This window comes from Condylostylus longicornis, unplaced genomic scaffold (genome assembly GCF_029603195.1).
Source record: "Condylostylus longicornis isolate FDR11 unplaced genomic scaffold, ASM2960319v2 ptg000051l, whole genome shotgun sequence".
In the NCBI taxonomy this organism is placed as follows: domain Eukaryota; kingdom Metazoa; phylum Arthropoda; class Insecta; order Diptera; family Dolichopodidae; genus Condylostylus; species Condylostylus longicornis.
The window spans coordinates 141,071-163,360 of record NW_026578020.1 but is presented as its reverse complement, the minus strand read 5'-3'; the positions used below and the strand labels follow the sequence as shown (position 1 = coordinate 163,360).

Genomic DNA, 22,290 nt, shown 5'->3' with positions numbered 1-22,290 from the left:
ATTAAACCTACAATATTAGGAACATTAGTTAAACATTTTACAAGGTGATCCACAACAATCGGAGAATGAAGTCTTAGAGTATATTTAAGAAAAAAAATTGTAAATTAAATAAGAAAAAATTTTTTTTTTAATTTATGGTAGTACTCGTATCAGTAATAATTACAAACATAAAATCGTAAATTACAAACTTTTTCAAATTTAATTTTTTCAACAATTTCATAATGTTTATATTACACGTCTTCATGTAAAGTGATTGTTCCAGACTCCATCCAAAAGAAGACTCTTGTCAAAATATTTTATAAGAAATTTTTAAGATAAAAATTTTTGAATGATTAAACTGCTTTTTCTTAATTTGACTTTTGCCGCTATTTATTGGTGCCACAGGTACATACATATGTATAACATTTTAAAGGTTGAGTTTTTTTAATGTTTGAGTTTATTTGACTAAACTGTTTGATTGTACATGTCACAATAAGATAATAGTTAAAAGTTGGTACAGAGGCCCGAAACACGGCAAAATGTTAATGAAAGTGGATTTTATGGAATAATCTATGGAAATTAGAAAATTTTATTGAAGCGACAATATAATGAGAGGTTCTTTTGCATTCTTAATTAAAAATGAATTTATTCAAATAAAAGGAAATATTCAATTCATTTTTATAGCTCCAGTGCGACAATTTAACTATTAACGCATACGAACGGTATGTTTGTATACGTTAATAATTTCAAAAAATATTTTTTAACTTCTTAATTGTGGTGTTATAAGTTTTGTATTTAAATTTTATATTTGAAATATATGTACATACTTTTCAGCTTTAGTTTTGTTTTAATCGTACATTTATATTTTCTGTGCATAAACATTGCTTATTACATTTAACATTTGATATATGCATTTTATATGCATCTAAATATAATATTTTTCTACCTTAGTGAAGTAAAATATAGTCTCTTATTTGAACAAAGTTATTTTAAAATGTAAATTCTAATTTTTTTTAACATTAAACTGCGTTTCAATATTTGATTATAATCCACAATAAGTTTAACTTAATTTAAAGCATTTTTATGAAAATATATACATAAATTTTTCTTGAAAACAATTAAAATTCTATAACTCTTACATCTATGATATGTTTTAAAAACTGTTTTTCATATTTGAAAACTTTTTCAGCAGTCACATAGTTGATAATTATTGTGTTATAAATTTGGTTATAATATTTTATACATATACATAATTTGTACATAGGTATTTATGGACTTGTATTAATGCATGTGCCTTATGCATGAAAATATGTCTATGAATAAACACATACAAAAAAGCTTGTCACAAAAAAGAATATTTTTCAATCAACAAAATATATAAAACCACAGGATCTTGTGAATTTTCAAGATTGGTTTTTAAAATATACATTTGCAATGATTGAAAGAACAATTTTATTGAAAGAATAGTAGACATACATGTATTTATTATATGAACACCCAAAATAAAATAAAAAGGAAATCTGTTAAAAATGTAAAATGTGTGTACATATATAAATAGCGAAAATTTTTTTTTTTAAATTTAATGTCAGGGGTAAGTTATCTTGCTTTTAAGAGGAACACGCTTTAAAGTACACCTACCACAAAATTTTGAAATGTACCAATATTCTTTTCTTTGTAACATTTCATTTAACTAGGCTAGAACTTTGTCTAATTTGTTTTATAAAATATTTATATATTTTCAGGTCTGTTTGCGAAGAGAACCTCAACAATATTTTCATCAGCAAGTGTTGAAGTATCACCAATATCACGATCATTAGTAGCCACTTTTCTTAAAATTCTCCTCATTATTTTACCAGAACGGGTTTTTGGCAAATTGGGAGCACACTGAATTACATCAGGTTGCGCAAACGGACCAATGCGTTCCCTCACAAGTTTTTTCAGATCGTCAATCATTTTCCTATCAAAGCTCTCGCCTGCATTTGGGCTAATAAAACAGTATAAACTTTCTCCTTTAATTGGATGCGGACGGGATACAACAGCTGCTTCTGAAACCTTTGAATGTTCCGTAAGAACAGCTTCTACTTCAGCAGTAGACATCAAATGACCTGAGACATTTAACATGTCATCTATTCGACCAGTTATCCAGAAATATCCGTCAGTATCACGTCTGGCGCCTAAAATACATATTTCAATAAAAGACTAAAAACAGTTTCGCCAAATTAACCATCTCCTGTACAATAATATCCCGGAAACTTTGAGAAATATGTACTTTCAAAACGAGGGTGATTATTAAATATAGTTCTCATTATTCCTGGCCAAGGCCTCGAGAAAACCAAAAACCCTTCTCCTTCACCCTGGATTTCATTACCACCATCATCTAAAAGGATTGGTTCAACTCCAAAAAATGGTAACGTCTAAAACGTGAATTCAAATTTACATAAAATTCATTATAGAAAAACAATTATGAAAATTTACGGCTGAGCCCGGTTTTAATGGAGTTGCGCCTGGAAGTGGAGTAATAACATGTCCACCGGTTTCTGTTTGCCAAAAGGTATCTACAATAGAACATTTTTCCTTACCAATATTTCTATAATACCACATCCAAGCTTCTGGGTTTATAGGCTCACCAACGCTACCCAAAACCCTGAAATTAGAAATTGTGGCAGATATTTTTAAAATTTTTCAATCAATATTTGTATACCTTAAAGTGTTAAGACTGTGCTTTTTTACTGGTTCTTCACCGAATTTCATTAAGGCCCTAATTGCTGTTGGAGCCGTATAAAATTGGTTAACATGATATTTGTCAATTATTTGCCAATATCTGTCATTATCTGGATAAAAGGGTGTTCCTTCAAACTAAGACGAAACTGTTTTTAGATAAAAAAATATATAAGCCGTTATAAACTATTCACCATTACTGAAGTTGCTCCGTTTGATAAAGGACCATAAACAACATAAGTATGACCAGTAATCCAACCTATATCTGCCGTACACCAAAATACGTCATTTGGTTTATAATCAAAAACATATTTAAAGGTTGTTGCTGCGTATAACAAGTAACCTGCCGTCGTATGTAAGACTCCCTTCGGTTTCCCAGTTGACCCACTAGTATACAACATAAATAAGGGATCTTCAGCTGCCATCCATTCAGGATAGCAGGCTGACTCTTTGTCTTCCATTTCATCGTGCCACCAGAAATCTCTATCTTCATTCCAAGGAATATTTTGACTTTGAAAATCTTGTCTACATTCTGACACGCGTTTGAAATGAGACACAACTATACATTTATTTACTTTATGTCCTAATATTTCAGCTTTATATAATGCATCATCACACAAAGCTTTTAAGAATAATGGTTTTTCGCCTCGCCATACTCCATCAGCGGTAAGGAGCATTTTTGCTTTACAGTCAACCATACGTTCTGCTAAAGCGTCAGAAGAAAAACCCGCAAAAACTATTGAATGAACGGCACCTATTCGAGCGCAGGCCAACATTGCAATTGGAAGCTCTAAAATCATAGGCATATAGATTGAAACGCGATCACCTTTTTCAATTCCATGAGTCTTTAACACATTTGCAAATCGACACACTTCTTCCAAAAGTTTTCTATACGTTAAACCTTTTGAATAATCATCTGGATGATTGCCTTCCCTAAAATTCAAAATATAGTATAAAATGATGTCTTATAATAAGTTCACCTAAGACAAATTCAAACAAATCTAAGTATGTGTGTAACCGTCAAAAATTAATGTAAAAATTAAAATTCAAAAAATTTGAAGATATGAAATAAGTTAATTGTAAATTTGTTTAAATAAGTAGGTAAGCAAAAAAAATTTTCTTGAAACATTATTGATTTTTTCATCAGAAATACATATTTATATGTACGTATCCATATATACATACGTACATGTGTATGTATCAATATAACAAGAAATTAAGCAATATATTAATAACGCAAGATTTACTTGCATATGTAATTACCAATAAAATGCTATTTTGTCAGCATGTCCATTTTTCACATTTCGATCTAGTAGGTTGTAACACAAATTAGTTGAAGCTCCTTCCATCCACTTAATATGAATTGGCCCTTTGGAAATATCAAAATTATAACTCAAAAAACTTTTATGGTTATAAGATGTTTCCCAATGAAATTGCTCAGCAATTTTAGACCAGAACTTTTCTGGTTCATTAATTGATTCCAGATATATTTTTTTATATTCTTCCAAATTGCATATATAAGAACATCTTGATATATTTACTGGTGGTTGAAAAATCGATGTTTCGGAAGGCATTTTTAAAATTTAGTAAAAGTAAAACTAAAATAAGGGAGAATGTAGTTATATATTTCGTTATTGTACAGTCAAAATCAACAAAAATTATATCTTTTTTGTTCTTTGAAATAGAAACGTTTCAAGTTCGATATTAAAAGAAAAATAATGCTTGCTTTTTAGAATAGCAATAAATGTGATTTATTAGACAACGAAAGTTTAATTAAATATGTATAAATATGCACATATACGTACATAAATGAAAATCTACACACGTACAGCGTGTTTGCGATTCAGTAGCATGCAGGAAGCAAGGTGAAAAAATTTACCTAAAGAAACAAAAAGTTGTTCTTTTTCCTTTTCCGAATTTCTCCTCTAGTTATTGGGCTCGAAAATTAATTCTTTTCAATTCTTCTTTTATAGTTTGGAAAACACGTATGACGAAGCTAACTTGATTAATCAATTTTAATTAGCAATGTATTTCCCTTATGGCAATGTTCATGAAATTCTCTTTTGGCATACCGAAAAATTTCTTAAATTGAGTTTGCATAAGCTGTTGTTTATTTGGAAGGGTACATTGAAATTTTTAATAATTTTAAAATTGATTAATTAATCGACCTAAAACGGGCGGAAAAAAATATACACCTCTGTATTTTCGGTTTGTCTAGACTCAAAAACGTCATCCTGCTTCGTAAGTATCACACAGTCCTGCACACTCTGTACGTTCTAAAAATCTGAACTAAAATATTGTTTTCAATAAAGGGACTAAAGTCAATACAACTATAAGGTATTAGTTTGTATGGGTATCATTTAAAAGATTTTCAATAAGAGTATGGAAAACACTTTTAATTTTTCGTTTTAAAATATATTATTTTTTAAAGCTTTTACAGGCAACAGAATCCCTAAAATATGTATACGGTAAGAAAGTATTTTTGAATACAAGTATTTTAAAAATTTTTTGGTTTTGAAGTTAACTTTACATATTTGTATTTTCTTTATTTTCTCATATTAATAGTTGAACAATCATTTAACGTCAATATAATTAAACAAACTATCTTGAATTTAAAAAGAAATTATGTATTTTTAAATATAACATCAAAATAAAGAATGTTAAACTTTCTTTATTATTTTTTAACGAATATCATATTTCTTTACCCGATAATAACGAATTTAAATGTATGTATTATTTTATTAGCTTATATACAAAAAAAAAGAACAGAATATTTTAATGTTATGATCCAATATTCAAAAATGAGTGCATACTTAATTTGTGTATAGTAAAAAAAAAGGTTTACGTAATGAAAAGTTTTACTGCGCAAATTCAGATAATGTTTTATGTACAAACATATAAAAATTTAATATATTTGCATATATGTACATACGTTATAGTATATATTACAAAACTTGTGATTATCAATAAACTACGCGTTTTGAAGAATAAAATATAAGCTTTAATTAATTTTTAAGTATTTCTAAGCTGATGTTTTTGGCACTATCGCTATTTTGTTACGTAGATTTTGCTCTGGATATGCTCTAGAGTTGTATTTTTTCAAATGTTGAAGCAATCCACAATTATATTTTCGTTTAATATCGCTTACAAATAACAAATAAACGGATAACGGATTTTTTTTTCAAATATGAAATATTTGAAAACAAGAATACTAATAGCCATTTATACATACATACATATTTTATTAGAATAAGTTTTTTAGGTTTTTATTTTCCGTTTTGAATTGGATATGAAAAAAAGCGTATATTATACTATATTTAGAGCAATCATAAACCATTTCGAAGATCATATTATTCTACTTTGTAGGTAAAGTATTTGATAACTGGTAATATATTTTCTCAAAGTAAAAAAAGTTCTATATTTTATTACATAAACATATTTAATACTTCATTTAGTAAAACGCGCTAAAATTATTTAAATTATATGGATAGAATAAAATTAAAAGAATAGCAATTTCGTTGATAATGCAATTGCGATATGTGAATGTTGCAATAAAAGTATATAAATAGCTCTTTTGGCAATAGCCACAAAATAAAATGTGGTTTAATAAAAATTGTTTTAATGGGCACAAAGAAAGAATTTTCTAGTAATGTGTTATAAATGTTCTCAATTCCTTGAGACATATTTTAAATTTGATTAAAAAATATATACGAAATTATTGTAGCTCGTTAGAAATTTTTTATTCCAAATTGATGATTCATTTTCATAAACGGTTCAAAAGTATAACGTATTTTAAAACAGTATATTTATGAAACTGTATTGAATTTTATTGAAAATAAAATAAAGGTTTTTATTCGGATATAGTTTGTGTCGTCCTCTTTAAAAAAATATTTATTTAGACAAAATTTTTCAATGTGAAGAGAACTTAAGTTAAATAAATTTAGGTCAAACCAATGGTATGCAATGAAGCAATTTTCCCTTCAACAAGTGAAAATAATGTTCGAACAAGAAATGTATAGCTTAAAACCTAAAAAATAATTTATGTATACCTACTACACTATTCAAATTATTTTAATTCACACACGAAACTATTTCAAGAACTGCATAAATTTAGAATGAACGATTTATGCAATATTTAAAATAAAGCGAAAATAAATTTAAACAGATGTTAATATACTGCCCGATTTTAAGGCTTAATTGCCCGATTTAAGAAAAGTAATTATATTTTTTAATGGTATGAAAATTACCATTAACTTTCTGCGTTTATAGAAATTTGAAAAAGCCTGCACTTTTGGAAGTATAAAGTGCCAAAAATTTCGGGTGGCAGTAACTTAGGTAGAGAAAAATTTTTTTTTAACAAAATGAACTATTTATTGGTGTTTAAAAGTTGCTAAAGCTTCAGACTTCTACAGCTAGTGATCCAAAAGAAAAACGATATCAAAAATTTGAAAAGAACGGATCAAAAGCCTAAATTTTGGCGGCCATTCTGTTGTTTTAAAGTTCAAATATAGTATGCACTACTTTGCAATGAATTATCGAAAATTGAAATTTTTAGGTCTTTGAAGGGATACAGTTTTTAGAGGGGGGAGATAGGTAAAAATCTTTTATGGAAATAAGTTTTTAGTACAGATTTATGTACATATTATACAATTTCAGCTTTCTATCTTCAAGGGTGTAGAAGTTTTGTAAACATGTTCACGGACGGACGGACAGAGTGAAACTAATGAACTTTTTTCAAATTTTTTTTGGAAAAGCGCTAAAAATAGAAATTCTTTGAATATACATATTTAAATTATTTCATACAAAACAAACGGTGCCACTCAATATTTCGCGAGGCCTATTTGATTTTAAATTTTTCTGAATAAGTACAACATGATTAGAATTTTATTTTATTTTACTATTTTAATTTTTGACGGAAATCAAGTTAAATCAAGGGGTCAATTTTATCTTTAAAATTTCTTTTAAAGTGAATTGAATGAATAAAACGTTATATAAACTTAATGAATAAGATATTAATTTTATTTAACGTTGTATAAAATGAACAAAAAACGATAACCAGAAAGTAATCGTTTTGCTAAAATAATTTTTGTGAGATTAACTAAGTTACCCTTTTTGGACAGTATCGATTAATACAATAAACAAGACATTAAAAATAAAAAAACATAAACTGCCAACGCTGATAAAAGATTGCAAAATGGCATATACTCGTATACGTATTAGGTATAAGAGAAAATGTGTAGACGTGAATAACCAAGATAAAACTTGGGCTTCACGGTCAACTAGTTTATATGAAATTGTAGATAAAACTTTATAAACATTAAATCTTCAAGGGTTTTTATATAGTCACAAAATAATTAGTCACAAAATAAAGATTCCATTTAACCGTTCATGTTATTACATACTTTTGGGCTCAGAGCTTACGAAAACAAAAGGAAGAAACAAGCTCCTATACAAAAAGCTTTTTTAATAATAGCTGTATTAATAATAATTTAATAATTTTAATAATATGAATTCTGTTTTGTTTCGCAGTAAGTATCTTGTACCTTTTTTTTTCCTTACTATACTTGGGAGCACTAGGACGTTCCACTTGACTTTAGAGTCAAACATTAGTTTTGAGAGTATGTAGTTTTTCTACATACTATAACTCTATAATATTAAGTATAATTATTATACTGATCTGAGCAGGATTTGAACCCTAGGTCCTTCGGTTAGAGGATTAGTGCCTAACCATAGACAGTTTTTGCACCTTAATATCCATATTCAGTTTTTAATTCACCATTCACAATATGTTAACAACAAACGAATGCTAAACATGCTGTGTGCCTTTTAAATAAATGTATGAAGAGTGGTCATCATTGAATATTAAATTACAAAAAATATGTAAAACAGCAGCCGTATATACAAGGCCTTTTTTGTAAATGTTTTTGTTAAAATTACGTATGCGTTTTTGGTGAAAAAAAAAAATACGCATAAGTAAGCATACAAAGCAAAAACAGAATTGGAAATTACGTTCTATGAAATTTTGGATCCATTTACAATTCAGCAAACCATCTCTACTTTAATTCGTTATTTAGTTGGTCATCTTCGATTTTCTCCAAAAAGAAAGATATAGTAAATAACGATGGCCTTAAAATTTAAAAAAAAATTATAATAATTAGCAAATTTATTAACCCGCTTTGAGAAGTTTATTTTTATTTATAATTGGGCCGCTATGTCAACCCAAATTTAGTACATGTCGAAACCATATATAGGTCCCATTTACAGATCAAAAATCTATTATGAATGACAAAAATTGTGGTTTTGGAAAAAAATAATCATTCATTAATTTTCTGTTGCGATAATGCTAACCGACTGGAAGAATTAACAAGTAAAAACGTTTCAGTCGGTATAAACCGATTGAATTATACCCTGCACCTTTCGTTATTGTGTAGCAATTACTCGAACCTGTGAGATCATTCTATAGAAACTTCACGGACATGTCTGACCTATAATTGGACATCCGACTGCCAAGTTTCATCAATCTGACCTTATAATTTTTCAAAATATTTAAAATTAGCTTTTGGAGTTGTATGGTAAGTACCTAAACCTGTCAAGCAATTCCATCAAAACTTCACAAATATATCTGACTTTATTATTTTTCCAAATATTAAGAATAAGCTTTTAGACTTGTATGGGAGCTATTCGAACCTGTCAAGCAATCGCACCAAAACTTTAGATATATGTCTGACCCATAATTGGACACACGACTGCCAAGTCTCATGAATTTGACTTTATTATTTTTCCAAATATTTAAAATAAGCTTTTGGGGTTGTATGGCAAGTACCCGAACCTGTCAAGCAATTCCACTAAAACTTCACAAATATATCCGATATATAATCGGACACACAACTGCCAAGTTTCATGAATCTGACTTTATTATTTTTCCAAATATTTAAAATAAGCTTTTAGACTTGTATGGGAGCTACTCGAGCCTGTCAAGCAATTCCACCAAAGCTTCAGAAATATATCTGACCTATAACTGGACACCCAACTGCCAAGTTTCATGAATCTGACTTTATTATTTTGCCGAATATAAAAAATTTGCTGTTGGAGTTGTATGGCAGCCACCCGAACCGGTGCAGCTATCCCATTATAATTTTTAGAGCATGCGTAGAATATTATTGGACACATGTATACAAAATTTTATATTTATAGCTTTATTAGTTTTTGAAATATTTAAAATAAACTCTTGGAGTTGTATGGCAGCTACCCGAACCCGTTGTCCGACTTAGTCCAATAACAATAGGGTTCGTCCTTGGCACAAAAGAAAAAACCTGTGAAAGTTTGGTGTCGATTGCATTATTCGTTTTTGAGTTATCGTGCGATCGTGCGATCGGACGGACGGACGGACGGACAGACGGACATGTCTAAATCGACGCAGAATTTTACGCTGAGCAAGAATATATATATATGTCCATACCGCAGATGACTCCTTCAAGTAGTTACAAACTCCATACCAAAGTTAATATACCCTTCACGAAGTGCAGGGTATAAAAAGTCATGGGAAATAACATAACAAGAAGTTGTGCTGTGGTCAAAATAGAAAAATATATAACATTAAACATATGATCATGTAAAGTATATCATAAATGGGTCAACGCACTTACTGTTAATGTATTTACCGTTTACATACATATTGTACTCAGACACGGCCCTAGTTAATGCGGTGCCCTAAACGGTTTCTAAAAAGTGCGGCCGCCCCCCTTTGCAGCGTTCCACCTCTTTATACTGTGAATAAAATGTAACAAGCATTGCACATTATGAATCATAAATCACATTCTTGTAACCTTGTCATGCTGAATGCAGGATTAATTAGAGAATTAAAACCTGTATTTAAACTTTCAATTTTTTGTTTTATAAATTCAACAGCAAGGTATTTTAATTAACATATTTTAAGTGGTTATGATCAGATTCATTTCAATAATTTAAACTCGATTTTTTGGTTTTAACAGCTAAAAATTCGCTTTTTGGCGTAGATTAAACTAAACTATAAACGGTTCTAAAAAAATAATATCAATAAATGAACTCTTTCAAAGCTTCTTTCAATATAAAAAAAAGTAAAAATTTATTTACTTATATGCTTAAATGATTGTACATAGCGAAATTTTATTTGCAATTTTAAATTTACGAATAAAATTTGGCTTTTTATTTCACAAATCGCCTGATAAATGAAGCAGTGTATAAAAAAGTTCCGACTTGCATTCAAAAATTTAGGAAAAATCAAAGATTCGGTCTAAAATTTGTTACTTAAAAACTAAGCTTTTTATGTACATAGGTATAAGTATTTTATAATGTTCATTATAGTTTCTAAAATTTTATTAAAATAAATGCATTTACTGGTATTTATAGACTTGTGGTTTTGAAATTTCAAAATGTCGTGCTGTTAAATTGCTTTAATTTTTGAGGAAATTGTATGAAATTATACGCCATTTTATTTACTTTAATTGTTTGGATGATTTAAACTACATCAATTCAACATAAAATTTTTAACATTCCCTTGATTATTAAACATGTTTTCAATTAATAAGATAAAATAAGTAGAAGATATTAAAAATTTATATTTAATTCTGTGATTGATAATAGTTTTTTTAAAAACGAAAATAAAGCATAGAACTAGAAATTCATAACGATCAGGTTAATTTGGAAATTCATTCAAAATTTTTTGTTGTGAAACAAAAAGAAAATATTGGTATACTCAATCTCAATATCAAGCTATGCATTCCATTTAATGTCTTTATATCTAACAAGTCCCAATGCTCAGAGAGAAACTTGAAAGCACGACCTTATTTTATATGGGTTTTTTTAAATCGAAGTGGCTATTTTTTGAGAAGAAATATTAAAATAAATTTACACTTATTATAAAGCAGGTAAAATTTGGAAAATATATTTGAAAAATCAAGAAAATATATTAATATTTTCAGTCAGAATTATTTTAAAATTCTTGAAACAGCGGAAAAACAACAAGCACAACCTTCGCCTTCAACGTTTTATATGTTACTGAAAGCATTTCATTATTTTTAAGTGAACAGCTTTTTTTTTCTCATAGGGTGTTATAGTTAACTCAAGATATAAGAAGTAACTGTGGTGTCAAGTTGAAAATATAATTAATGAAAGATAATTATTAAATATTGATATAAATACGTAGTAAAGAAAAAACTTGTAAGAAGGAATTAGAAAATAATATCTAAAATACAATCAAATATTATTTTTTAAATACAAATTTTATATACACTTCTAAATTTTACCTCTATTTGTGAGAAAAATTTTTAAAACTTAATATATTACCTAAGTAAAAAAATATTTAAAAGGTTTTGGAAAAGACAATAATATATTTTTATGACCGGATTCGAATATCTTTTTTATTTTTGAAATAAATATTATCTTAGCAAATGACTCAAAAACTCCGATTGTAAAATGACAGGTAGTAGGTACTGATGTAAATTTTGGTCCGTTTGCGATTCCTATTAAGATTCATACACAGGCAGGGCCATTTTATAAATAGATTGCTCTTGTTTACCTGCTAATAAAATATGAAAGAAGAGCACAGCAAAATTTTTGAAGAACTCAATATAACATGTTTGAAATAGTTTTAAAATAATTATTTAAAAAAAAATTTATTGGAAGTAGGTACATACATATTTATTTTTAATAATTTAAAAACTAACTGAAATTATTTGAAACAATTTTATAAGTAACGTATGAATAATCGAAATGAGATAATTCAAATTGTTGAAATGTGTCAACCTATATTACTTTTAATAACATTTTTGTTAGCAGACACTACTCAACTTACCTTATTGGGAAATACAAAATGTGCATAAAAAATCATACATCCTTCCTCATTAACATTTGAAACCATACTGAAATATGAATTTGAAATTTTTTTTCATTTTTTCTTTCCTCCTACCTTTCTTTCTTTTTCGTGCAATAGAATTTAAATGGGAAACTTTTTAAAAAATGTGTATAATATCCTGAGATTTTTTAAAATATTAATTTCTTTTTTACGTAAAAAAAAAGAAAAAAATAATAAAAAATATGACACGATCAGTGGCATTTAAAGAAAAAACCAACAACGAGGCCAAAAATTCGTAACATTTCGTAAAAAAAATTGAGTATTGGGACTTGTTAGATATAAAGACATTAATTTAAGAATATTGTTCTCATTCTCTTTCTAATTTCTTTCTATTCTCATTCTTAATTTTTGTTTTTTTTTTTGTTCTTGTTGTCATTATTCCATTATTTAAGAATATTGTTCTCATTCTCTTTCTAATTTCTTTCTATTCTCATTCTTAATTTTTGTTTTGTTTTGTTCAAAATAATAATGTGTTTGTTTGTTTTGCAAGTGTGCGACAACTCACCATAAATAATATTTTGCATATTTGAAACAATTTAAATATAATGTGTACGAACGAGTGTAGCCAGAGCGATCACTCAGCAGAATAAAAATCTTGCTTCGTCTTATCCATATCATCTTATCCATATTAGACAATGAAAATTATGTGTACATATTGTGTATTTTTGAATGTTTTTCGCGTATTTGCTTCTATGTGGGATTGAATGTATACAGCTGTATGAAATAATATTCTGTGTATGAGTATATGCGAATTTATTCTAGTATGTATATAAAAGGAAAAAAATAATAACAATTGTAATTCTGATGATTCATATCAATCAAAAAAATATTTAGTATGCTCGTATAATAAATAGAAATGAAAGAGTTGTGTAGAGTTACAAAATGTTTGGATAATTTTAATTCTATGAACATTTTTTGTTATATGGTGCCAAAGGAAAGTTATGTAGATCAATAATTAATGTTTTAGGTAACTGACTTTTTTTCATGTACATTTTTTATATTATTAAGAATAAAATGTTATGTTTGTATGTAAGCAAATTTTATCAAGTTAATTTAGCTGCAAATTGATATAAAAAAAATTTTTGAAATCCTTTTTTTGAATGAAATTTTTTTTTGTAATTTAGGGTTTTTTTAAGTTCTTAATGGGATATATGAGAAATCTTATATGAGAAATCCTATGCAAGGCCGAATTTATAAATATATATAAATAGAATTAAAATAAAAAACAAAAATTATTAGGAATAATTAAGTGTGCGTGTTTGGTTTTGCATGGTAGAATATTTAGTACAAATGTGTATTCATAATATTCTAAGCAAGAATTTTTTTCGCTTCTTTATTTTTGTATGCATATCTTTTAAAATTTTACTTTCGGAAACTACATAAAAACTAGTATTTACATATTATCAGAAATAAGTAAGAGATTCTGAATTGAAACATTTTTTGGTTAGATAATTAGGCTTTTTTTCTCTTAGGCACAAAATAAACATAACAACAAAAATAAAACATAAAAAAAAATTAAAAAAAATTGAAATTTTATCAGAATCCAGAATTGGGTATTAACCAAAAACTTACCTCCTTCTCGATTCTAGATACTAATAAAAAAATTTTTTCCATTTCCACCCCCTTGCAAGTTTTTGTCTTTCCAAATTTAAAAAGTCGCTCTTTTGACATCATATATTTCCGAAAATGCAAGTTTTTTCAAATTTCAATAAATGAAAGCTAACAATTAATGCCGTACCACCAAAAAATATACATAATTATTTTTCCCAACTGGCGCAAATAATCCCGAGCATTATGTTAACACATTTAATTTTTTTCTGTAAAGCAGTATTTCACTTGGAAAATTGCTACTTTACAAACCATTTAAAGTTTAAACCAACTTTTTTAGTTTTGTTAGCTACTTTTAATAAGAAATATTTTCGATTTGTAAATAACTTATTTACAAAAATTGTACATAATAACGCATTCAGTACTTTAAAAATAAAAAAAAAAAAAACAAATTTTTAATATTTTATGTTTTCGAAGTATGCCGGTTGAAATATTTTTTTTGTGAAACTTTGGAGTATTCCTTATAATTCTCATTTTTATAATATATAAGTATTAAGTTTTAAAAGCCACCTAGATTATAATTATTATGTTTTTGTCTTTTTTTCAATTTCTTTTCAAATTTTATTTCTTATTCAAAATTTTACTCTGTAATTCAGTACCCTTCTATTTGGAAGACAAGGAAGGTTGTCTGCGCTAAAAATTGCATTTTTTTTAATGCATTTTTCAGATGGAATTTATCAACCGAATTTTTTGAAATTTAAATTTTAAATTTAAAAAAATATGTAGAGCGAAGAATATTGATTATTTTCCTTCATACAAATAAATTTCGACAACGCTTCCATTTAAACTCAACGTAAATTTATTTTTGATTTGCTCTCTGACCTTGATGGTCTGATACATATAATATATGGCATTAATACATTTTTTTTTTTTTAAAAGCATTTTGAAAACTCAATTAAAAATTATTACACATTTATGTAATATGTACCTAAAATTGTTTAATATTTGTTTGATAAAAATGTAATAATTAGGTAAATGTAAATAAGTAAGTAAGTCTAATTCGATTAAAAGATTCGATTAAAAAAATTTTAAAAAAACAAGAGCCAATTGGCACCTCGTCAGAAGACGAGATACTAGCTTCCAGTCAGGAAGCAGGTGTATCGATTGGTGGTGATGAAACCAGTAAGGTAGCAAAACCACCAGAACAATCTACACAAAAAGCTAAAGGAACCAGCCATAGTTCCAAAAGCAGAAAATCAAAAGGACCCGCCTTCGTACTCAAGAAGAGATATTCGAAGGCCGTCTTCATTTTAGGCAAGATTGCCCAGAATGAAGCAGAAGGTAAAACTTCTGAAAAAGACGCGGAGGACAAAGTCAAATACCAGAAGGTAATTGACGAGTACAATGCGTATAAGAGCACGAAGCCTCAGGAGACCACAAAAAGAGTAAGGTCTCAAGATGAAGACAGAAATGCTCAAGAGAGCAAAAGGTCGAAGGTCGTCAAGCCAGGAACAACCAGACCTTCAACATCAAGTGGAAATCGTGCACAGGGGAGAACAATGAGCGAGGTGGTCCGTGATCATCTCCAGTTTGGGGTGGTGGACAGAAAGTCTACCAACCTGAAGTTGTCCTCCGAGTTATGGTGCAAGGTCGAAGCAAAATTATCGGAGATGGTAGTTGAACATCTCCTAACGACCGATGGCAACGAAGTCCTGAGCTTCGATTCATCTGAGGTAGTCAGGGGCTACAGGGTGATCAAATGCGAGGACCGGCTTTCTGGGGATTTTCTTAGTTCGTGTGTTGCTAAGATTAGCGATACATGGGATGGGTCCAAGATTGAGCTCATCCCAGCTAAGGAAATTCCTAGGAGACCCCGAGCTCGTATTTGGATCCCTAAGATGAATATTGCGGGGGACAAGTTGTTAAAGGTCCTAAAAATTGCCAATCCTGAGGTGCCGATGGATGATTGGCAAATTATCAAGAAGGAGGAACCTCAGAAAAACAGTGAGTCCTTCCTACTTCTCATTAATGAGGAGAGTCTACAGCCGTTGGACAGGAGGGACAACAGACTGCAGTTTGGCATACGGCATGCCAAGCTCAAAATATTTCGAAGTGCGGACCCAGAAGGGGACGCCATAGAAGAAGCGAGCCAGCTCTTTGAACAGATGGAGGTGGCTGATAAGAGCAAGAGCGATGAGGGTAATCCAGGTTAATCTCAAGCATTCGAGATTAGCCTCGGATAACCTATTGATCTTCCTAGAAGAGGAAGACATCGACATCGCTCTAATTCAGGAGCCTTGGGTGAACGGTAACAGGATAAAGGGACTGGGCACCCAGAAATACAACCTATTCTACAAGATTGTAGATCCAGCTGAAGGTAAGATCAGAACTTGTGTCTTAACTAAAAAACATGTAAAAGCCTTTCTTTGCTCTAATTTCAGTACAGCAGACATGACGGTGGTGAGGATTGAAGGAAACGGCGGGAACCTATTAATGAGCTCAGTCTACATGGCTCATGATAGGCCTGCTCCACCTCCGGAAGTTCAAAACCTAGCAGAGGTTGGCGCAGCCGAAGGAGCAAGTCTGCTTATGGGTTGCGACGCCAATGCCAGACATACCCTCTGGGGCAACACAGAGATCAACGAACGAGGTGAGTCTTTATTTAATTTTGTCTTAGATAGTAATCTAGAGATAGCAAATAGAGGCAACACCCCTACCTTCACTTTTCCTAGCACAGACAGGTTTGCTGGCTGGGAAGATGTGATAGATATAACACTTAAAACTAACAACTGTATAATCGAGGACTGGAGGGTATCTAGCAAAAGGTCGTATTCTGACCATGCCTGGATAATCTTCACAGTGGGATTCGAAGTTGGGAATCCCAAACCTTTTAGGAACCCTAAAAGAACAGATTGGGTTAAATTCAGAGCCATCGTGCGGGCCAAGCTCATGGTCATGCCCGATATTAACAACTATATTAAAGAAGTCGAAGAACTTGATGCGCAAATCAGAAGATTTGAGAAAGTCATGGGCGTGGCTTTCAGAGCATCCTGTCCTTTGAAATATTCAAAAAAAAAGTATCCCCCGTGGTGGAACGAAGATTTGAGTAATCTCCGGAAGATTACCAGGGATGTCTTCAATATCTGCTACAAGAATGGGTTCTGGCAACCTTATAAGGAGTGCCTGAGAGAGTATAAAAGGGCTATCCGTTCCGCAAAAAAGCCAGGGTTGGAGGGATTTTTGTGGAACTGTAGAATGTACCACGGATTCTGCCAGATTGAGCAGAGTGCTTTCCAAGGACCATACCAGTCCTTCTTTTCTGAAGGATGGGGGTGGGACATGGACAAAAACATCTATGGAAACTCTCAATTTACTAGTGGACACGCATTTCCCGGGTAATACCGGGTCGGCTCGGGAGGCTATCCAGTTGGATTTCCTTCCGGGGCAGCCTGTGTCGAGTGAAATGGTTGAAGCTATTATAACGGTGGAGAAGGTTAGCTGGGCGATAGATAACTTCTCTCCATACAAAACGGCGGGGATAGATGAGATATTTCCAGCTATGTTACAAAAGACGAAGGAACTAATAGTTCCGTGGCTTCTAAAAGTTTTTAGAAGTTGTCTTATCCTTGGATACGTGCCCAAGTCGTGGAGACGTGTAAAAGTTGTTTTCATTCCCAAACCGGGAAGAAGGGGCCATGAGGCACCAAAGATTTTCGACCAATTAGTTTGACTTCCTTCGTTCTAAAAGCGCTGGAGCGCGTTCTGGAGCTAGGGCTCAGGAACAGAATGAAGGAAGTTCGACTTTCGCCTTCCCAGCATGCATATTGCGGGGGAAGGTCCACAGACACACGCACTACACGAGGTAGTGAGGACTATCGAACAATCTATCCATTATAAGCAATACACGTTGGCGGCCTTTCTAGACGTGGAAGGTGCTTTTAACAATATTGGTTCGTGGGCCATAGAAAATTCTCTGACTCAGTTGGGTTTGGAAGATGCTTTGGTACGCTGGATATTATCCATGCTGCGGACCAGGATCCTGTATTCGGATCTTGGTGATAGTAGTGTCGCAAGGTACATTAGTAGGGGAACGCCCCAAGGTGGGGTGATTTCGCCGCTTTTGTGGCTTGTTGTTATGAACGAGGTTCTACTGCAACTTGACGAAAAGCGAGTGAAGGCAGTGGCATACGCTGACGACCTAGTAATCCTGGTTTCCGGCTTTGACCTTCCAACAATCAGTGGGGTTTTGGAAGGATCTCTAAATGTGGTGAGCTCTTGGGCTAAAAGATGTGGCCTTGGAGTGAACCCAGCCAAGACGGAACTTGTACTTTTTACGACTAAGACAAAAATCCCGAGCTTTGGACTGCCCCGATTGGGTGGTTTGCGGCTCAGTTTGAACCCGGCAGTTAAGTATTTGGGAGTCATACTCGACTCTAAACTTAACTGGAAGCTTAACGTGCAAGAGAGGGTGAACAGGGCCTGTACGGCACTTTACACCTGCAAAAAGATGGTCGGAAGGAGGTGGGGACTGAAACCTAGAATGGTTTTATGGTTATACACGGCCATTGTACGACCTATATTAACTTACGGTTCACTCGTGTGGTGGCCGGCGTTGGGGAAAGCTTACAACTGTACCAAGATCGGTAGGGTACAGAGGGCTGCATGCATAAGCATTACGGGGGCATTGAGATCGACGCCCACGGACGCTATGGATGTACTCCTCCATTTGCTTCCACCAGACATCCATATTAAGAATCTGGCCGCGGCAAGCGCCGTTAGACTCAGAGAAGCTGAGTGCTGGCACGAAAAGCCGTATGGCAACGGCAATGTCCTTCAGTCACTACCGGACGGAGTGGTTGCGGATGCTACAGACTATTGCATCCCTAGACTTGAGCTTGACAAAAAGTTTCGGGTTGAGCTTCCGTCTCGCGAGCAATGGAAAAGAAATCTTCCACTGCAAGGCTTTGATATTGCTCTCTTCACTGACGGTTCCAAGGATAGGAATGGGGTCGGTGCTGGAGTATTTTCGGAGACTCAGAACATATCGGAGTCATATCGCCTTCCCGACGGATCAAGCGTGTTCCAGGCGGAAGTATTCGCCATATGGAAGGCATGCGAAATCCTGGGAAGGGATTTGGTTGTGGCCCGGGAGGTCGCAATTGTGACGGATAGTCAGGCTGCGATTCTGGCTCTAAATTCGCCAAAGATATTCTCAAAGTTGATAGGGCTTTGCTACGATGAGCTGACGAGATTGTGCAGTCATCATAGTATCACCTTACTCTGGGTTCCGGGACATAGGAACATACCAGGAAACGAGCGGGCTGACGAGCTGGCCAGATGTGGGTCGGCATTGGACGGCTCCAGGGCCGAGCGAGTTCTTGTCCCTATAAACACCATCAAAACTGATATATACCGCTTCCAAGTGACATGTGCGGACCACAGGTGAAGGGGCCTGAGCACATGTGCAACGGCTAGGAAGACGTGGCCGAAATACGACCATAAGAAATCAATGAGCCTCCTGGCGATGCCTCGACCGGACATAGCTAAGTTAGTGGCTGTGTACACGGGGCATTGGCCTGTGGGGGATCATGCAGCTAGGCTGGGAATGCCCTTTAATACGTCATGCCGCAGTTGTCGGGAGATAGACAAAAAAGAGACGCTTTTTCACTATCTCTGCGAGTGTCCGGCTCTTCAAAGGGCCAGGTTGTTGTCATTTGGGGAAACGGACATAATGGAACTGGGGAACATTTCTAGTAAAAGTATCGGGGACGTAAATAAGTTCCTTAAAAGAACGGGGTGGCTCTGATCGCTGGCCCTGGACCAACGTACTTTGACAACCGGGTTTCACGAGGCGGTGGTAGCAAAACGGCATGTCAGTGCTAATTGGGGTGTTGGCCAGTTGGGTCGCACCAGCCACTCTAACCAACCAACCAAGTAAGTCTAAAAAAGGGACATTTCACATTTTATATTCAATTTATTAGTTTAATTATTGGTGGAAAAGTATAAAAAATAATTACACAGAAAAGCAAAGTAGAGAAATTATCAAAGATATAATCATATAGAAGAAAACTATGATCTTATAGATTTAATGTTCAACCCTATGTAGTTGGTCAACAAGTTGTCATTTCCACTCCTAGTAAAATGATGTCGAAGTAATTTTAATTTAAAACAAAACAAATGTTTTCTTTCCAAAATTAAAAACTTAAAATGAAATACAACTTATGAATTAACCAAAACATTATTGAACAAATATTTTATTTATTTATTAAAATAAATAATATTTACACGCTTATAGTTGAAGCATACATTTGCTTTTTTAAATGGAAATAAAAATTTGCAACCATGCACCTTTTTCTATTCAGCTTTTTTCTTATCAAAAAAAAATGCAATTCGATAATTGTATTGGGGATGTTAAATGAGAAATTGTATAGCTTTAAAGAACTAAGAATCTGAATTCTCTCCAAGGACAATTGTAAATTATATTGCGATTAGATTATGGTTTATAGTATGTATAAATCAAAAGATTTTAATTTTGAACTGAAACGAAAATAGTTTTTTAACTGATGAATCTACCAAGAATCAAATACAAATACCAGTGAAGAATGAGCTTCGAAGACAGACTTTGTGATCTTATGGAGACTGGATTTCTTCATAAACTCCTGTTGTCTATAAGCCGATCTTTTTATTGAAAATTATTACCTTTATTGTATAACATTATTTAGAGAAAAATAAATTTCATAATTCGAGAAAAATTTAGAAATTAGAAATAACTATAGCAGTTTATAATATCATGAACGTAACTTGTTTCCTTCTACTCATTATGTTAAAATAAAACAATTAGAATTATAATAAAAAATAGTATTCCTGAATATATATTTATAGGATTGTGTCTATTACACTAATTATGTTATGAATTTTCCTAATACAACATCATAGTTGTGAAATTAATACATAATGTGCTTAAACTAATAATTTAACTTAATGGAAATTTCTTCATGCAACTGCAGAACAGATGGATGACGTAATCAAAGGAACGAGTTAAAGGCAGAAAAATTAATTAAAAAATTATATGTTCTTGTCATTGTGTGTTTCAATACTAGATTGTATGTAGCAGTCAATGTAAACAAATACTTAGTAATCATGTGGATTACAGTATAAGGCAATGTAGAGAACATTTCGTCGGCAATTTCTTCATGCCTCTATAGCTCAGTTGGTAGAGCGTCCGCCTAGAAAACGGTAGGTCACTGGTTCGAGTCCAGTTCGAGAAGAAAAATTTTTTAATTAATTTTTCTACCTTTAACTCATTCCTTTGATTACGTCATCCATCTGTTGTGCAGTCGCATGAAGAAATTTCCATTAAGTTAAATTATTAGTGTAATAAGTACATTACTTATTAATTTCACAACTATGATGTTATATTAGTAAAATTCAGAATATAATTAGTGTAATAGGCACAATCCTATAAATATATATGTTCTTGTTATTGTGTGTTTCAATAGTAGATTGTATGTAGCAGTCAATGTAAACAAATACTTAGTAATCATGTGGATTACAGTATAAGGCAATGTAGAGGACATTTTGTCGGCAATTTCTTCATGCCTCTGTAGCTGAGTTGGTAGAGCGTCCGCCTAGAAAGCGGTAGGTCACTGGTTCCAGTCCAGTTCGAGGAGAAAAATTTTTTAAATGATTTTTCTGCCTTTAACTCATTCCTTTGATTACGTCATCCATCTGTTGTGCAGTTGCATGAAGAAATTTCCATTAAGTTAAATTATTAGTGCAATAAGCACATTACTTATTAATTTCACAACTATGATGTTGTATTAGTAAAATTCATAATGTAGAATTAAGTTTATTTCAATTGAAGTCTTAAGAATCTAGGCTATTGAGAAACTTTTTACTTTTTTATTTGTTACTTTTTTATTTTTATGATGCATATTTATTTTGTTATCGAGGTGTTGCGACCTAAAAGATCTATGTCCCGCCTAGAGCACACCCTCGAGACCCATACTTTTGATGAATCCGAGCAACTTTTACGCAGAGATGTCGCACAATGACATGCCCACCAGTCAGGACTCGCCCAAGCTGTGGACCTACGCACTACACTCGCTGAGAAGATGCACTGGAGTCTCCTCCTCCTCGCCGCAGTACCTGCA

The 22,290-nt window shown here is 32.0% G+C and overlaps 2 protein-coding genes across 2 annotated transcripts; one reads left to right on the top strand and one right to left on the bottom strand.

Annotated features, from left to right (window-relative positions):
• Positions 1-104: 104 nt before the first annotated feature.
• On the bottom strand, positions 105-4,436 carry LOC129611528 (acetyl-coenzyme A synthetase). The gene is made up of 6 exons (XM_055524720.1): positions 3,961-4,436; positions 2,892-3,630; positions 2,681-2,835; positions 2,455-2,623; positions 2,204-2,393; positions 105-2,153 (listed from the first exon to the last, which is right to left on the bottom strand). Exons 1-6 carry the CDS (start codon positions 4,269-4,271, stop codon positions 1,708-1,710), a joined length of 2,010 nt encoding a protein of 669 aa, XP_055380695.1. The 5' UTR covers positions 4,272-4,436; the 3' UTR covers positions 105-1,707.
• A 4,543-nt stretch (positions 4,437-8,979) lies between these two features.
• LOC129611533 (uncharacterized) lies at positions 8,980-16,350 on the top strand. Its single transcript, XM_055524724.1, has 2 exons — positions 8,980-9,064; positions 15,239-16,350. The coding sequence occupies exons 1-2, from the start codon at positions 8,980-8,982 to the stop codon at positions 16,348-16,350; spliced, it is 1,197 nt and encodes a 398-aa protein (XP_055380699.1).
• Positions 16,351-22,290: the final 5,940 nt, after the last annotated feature.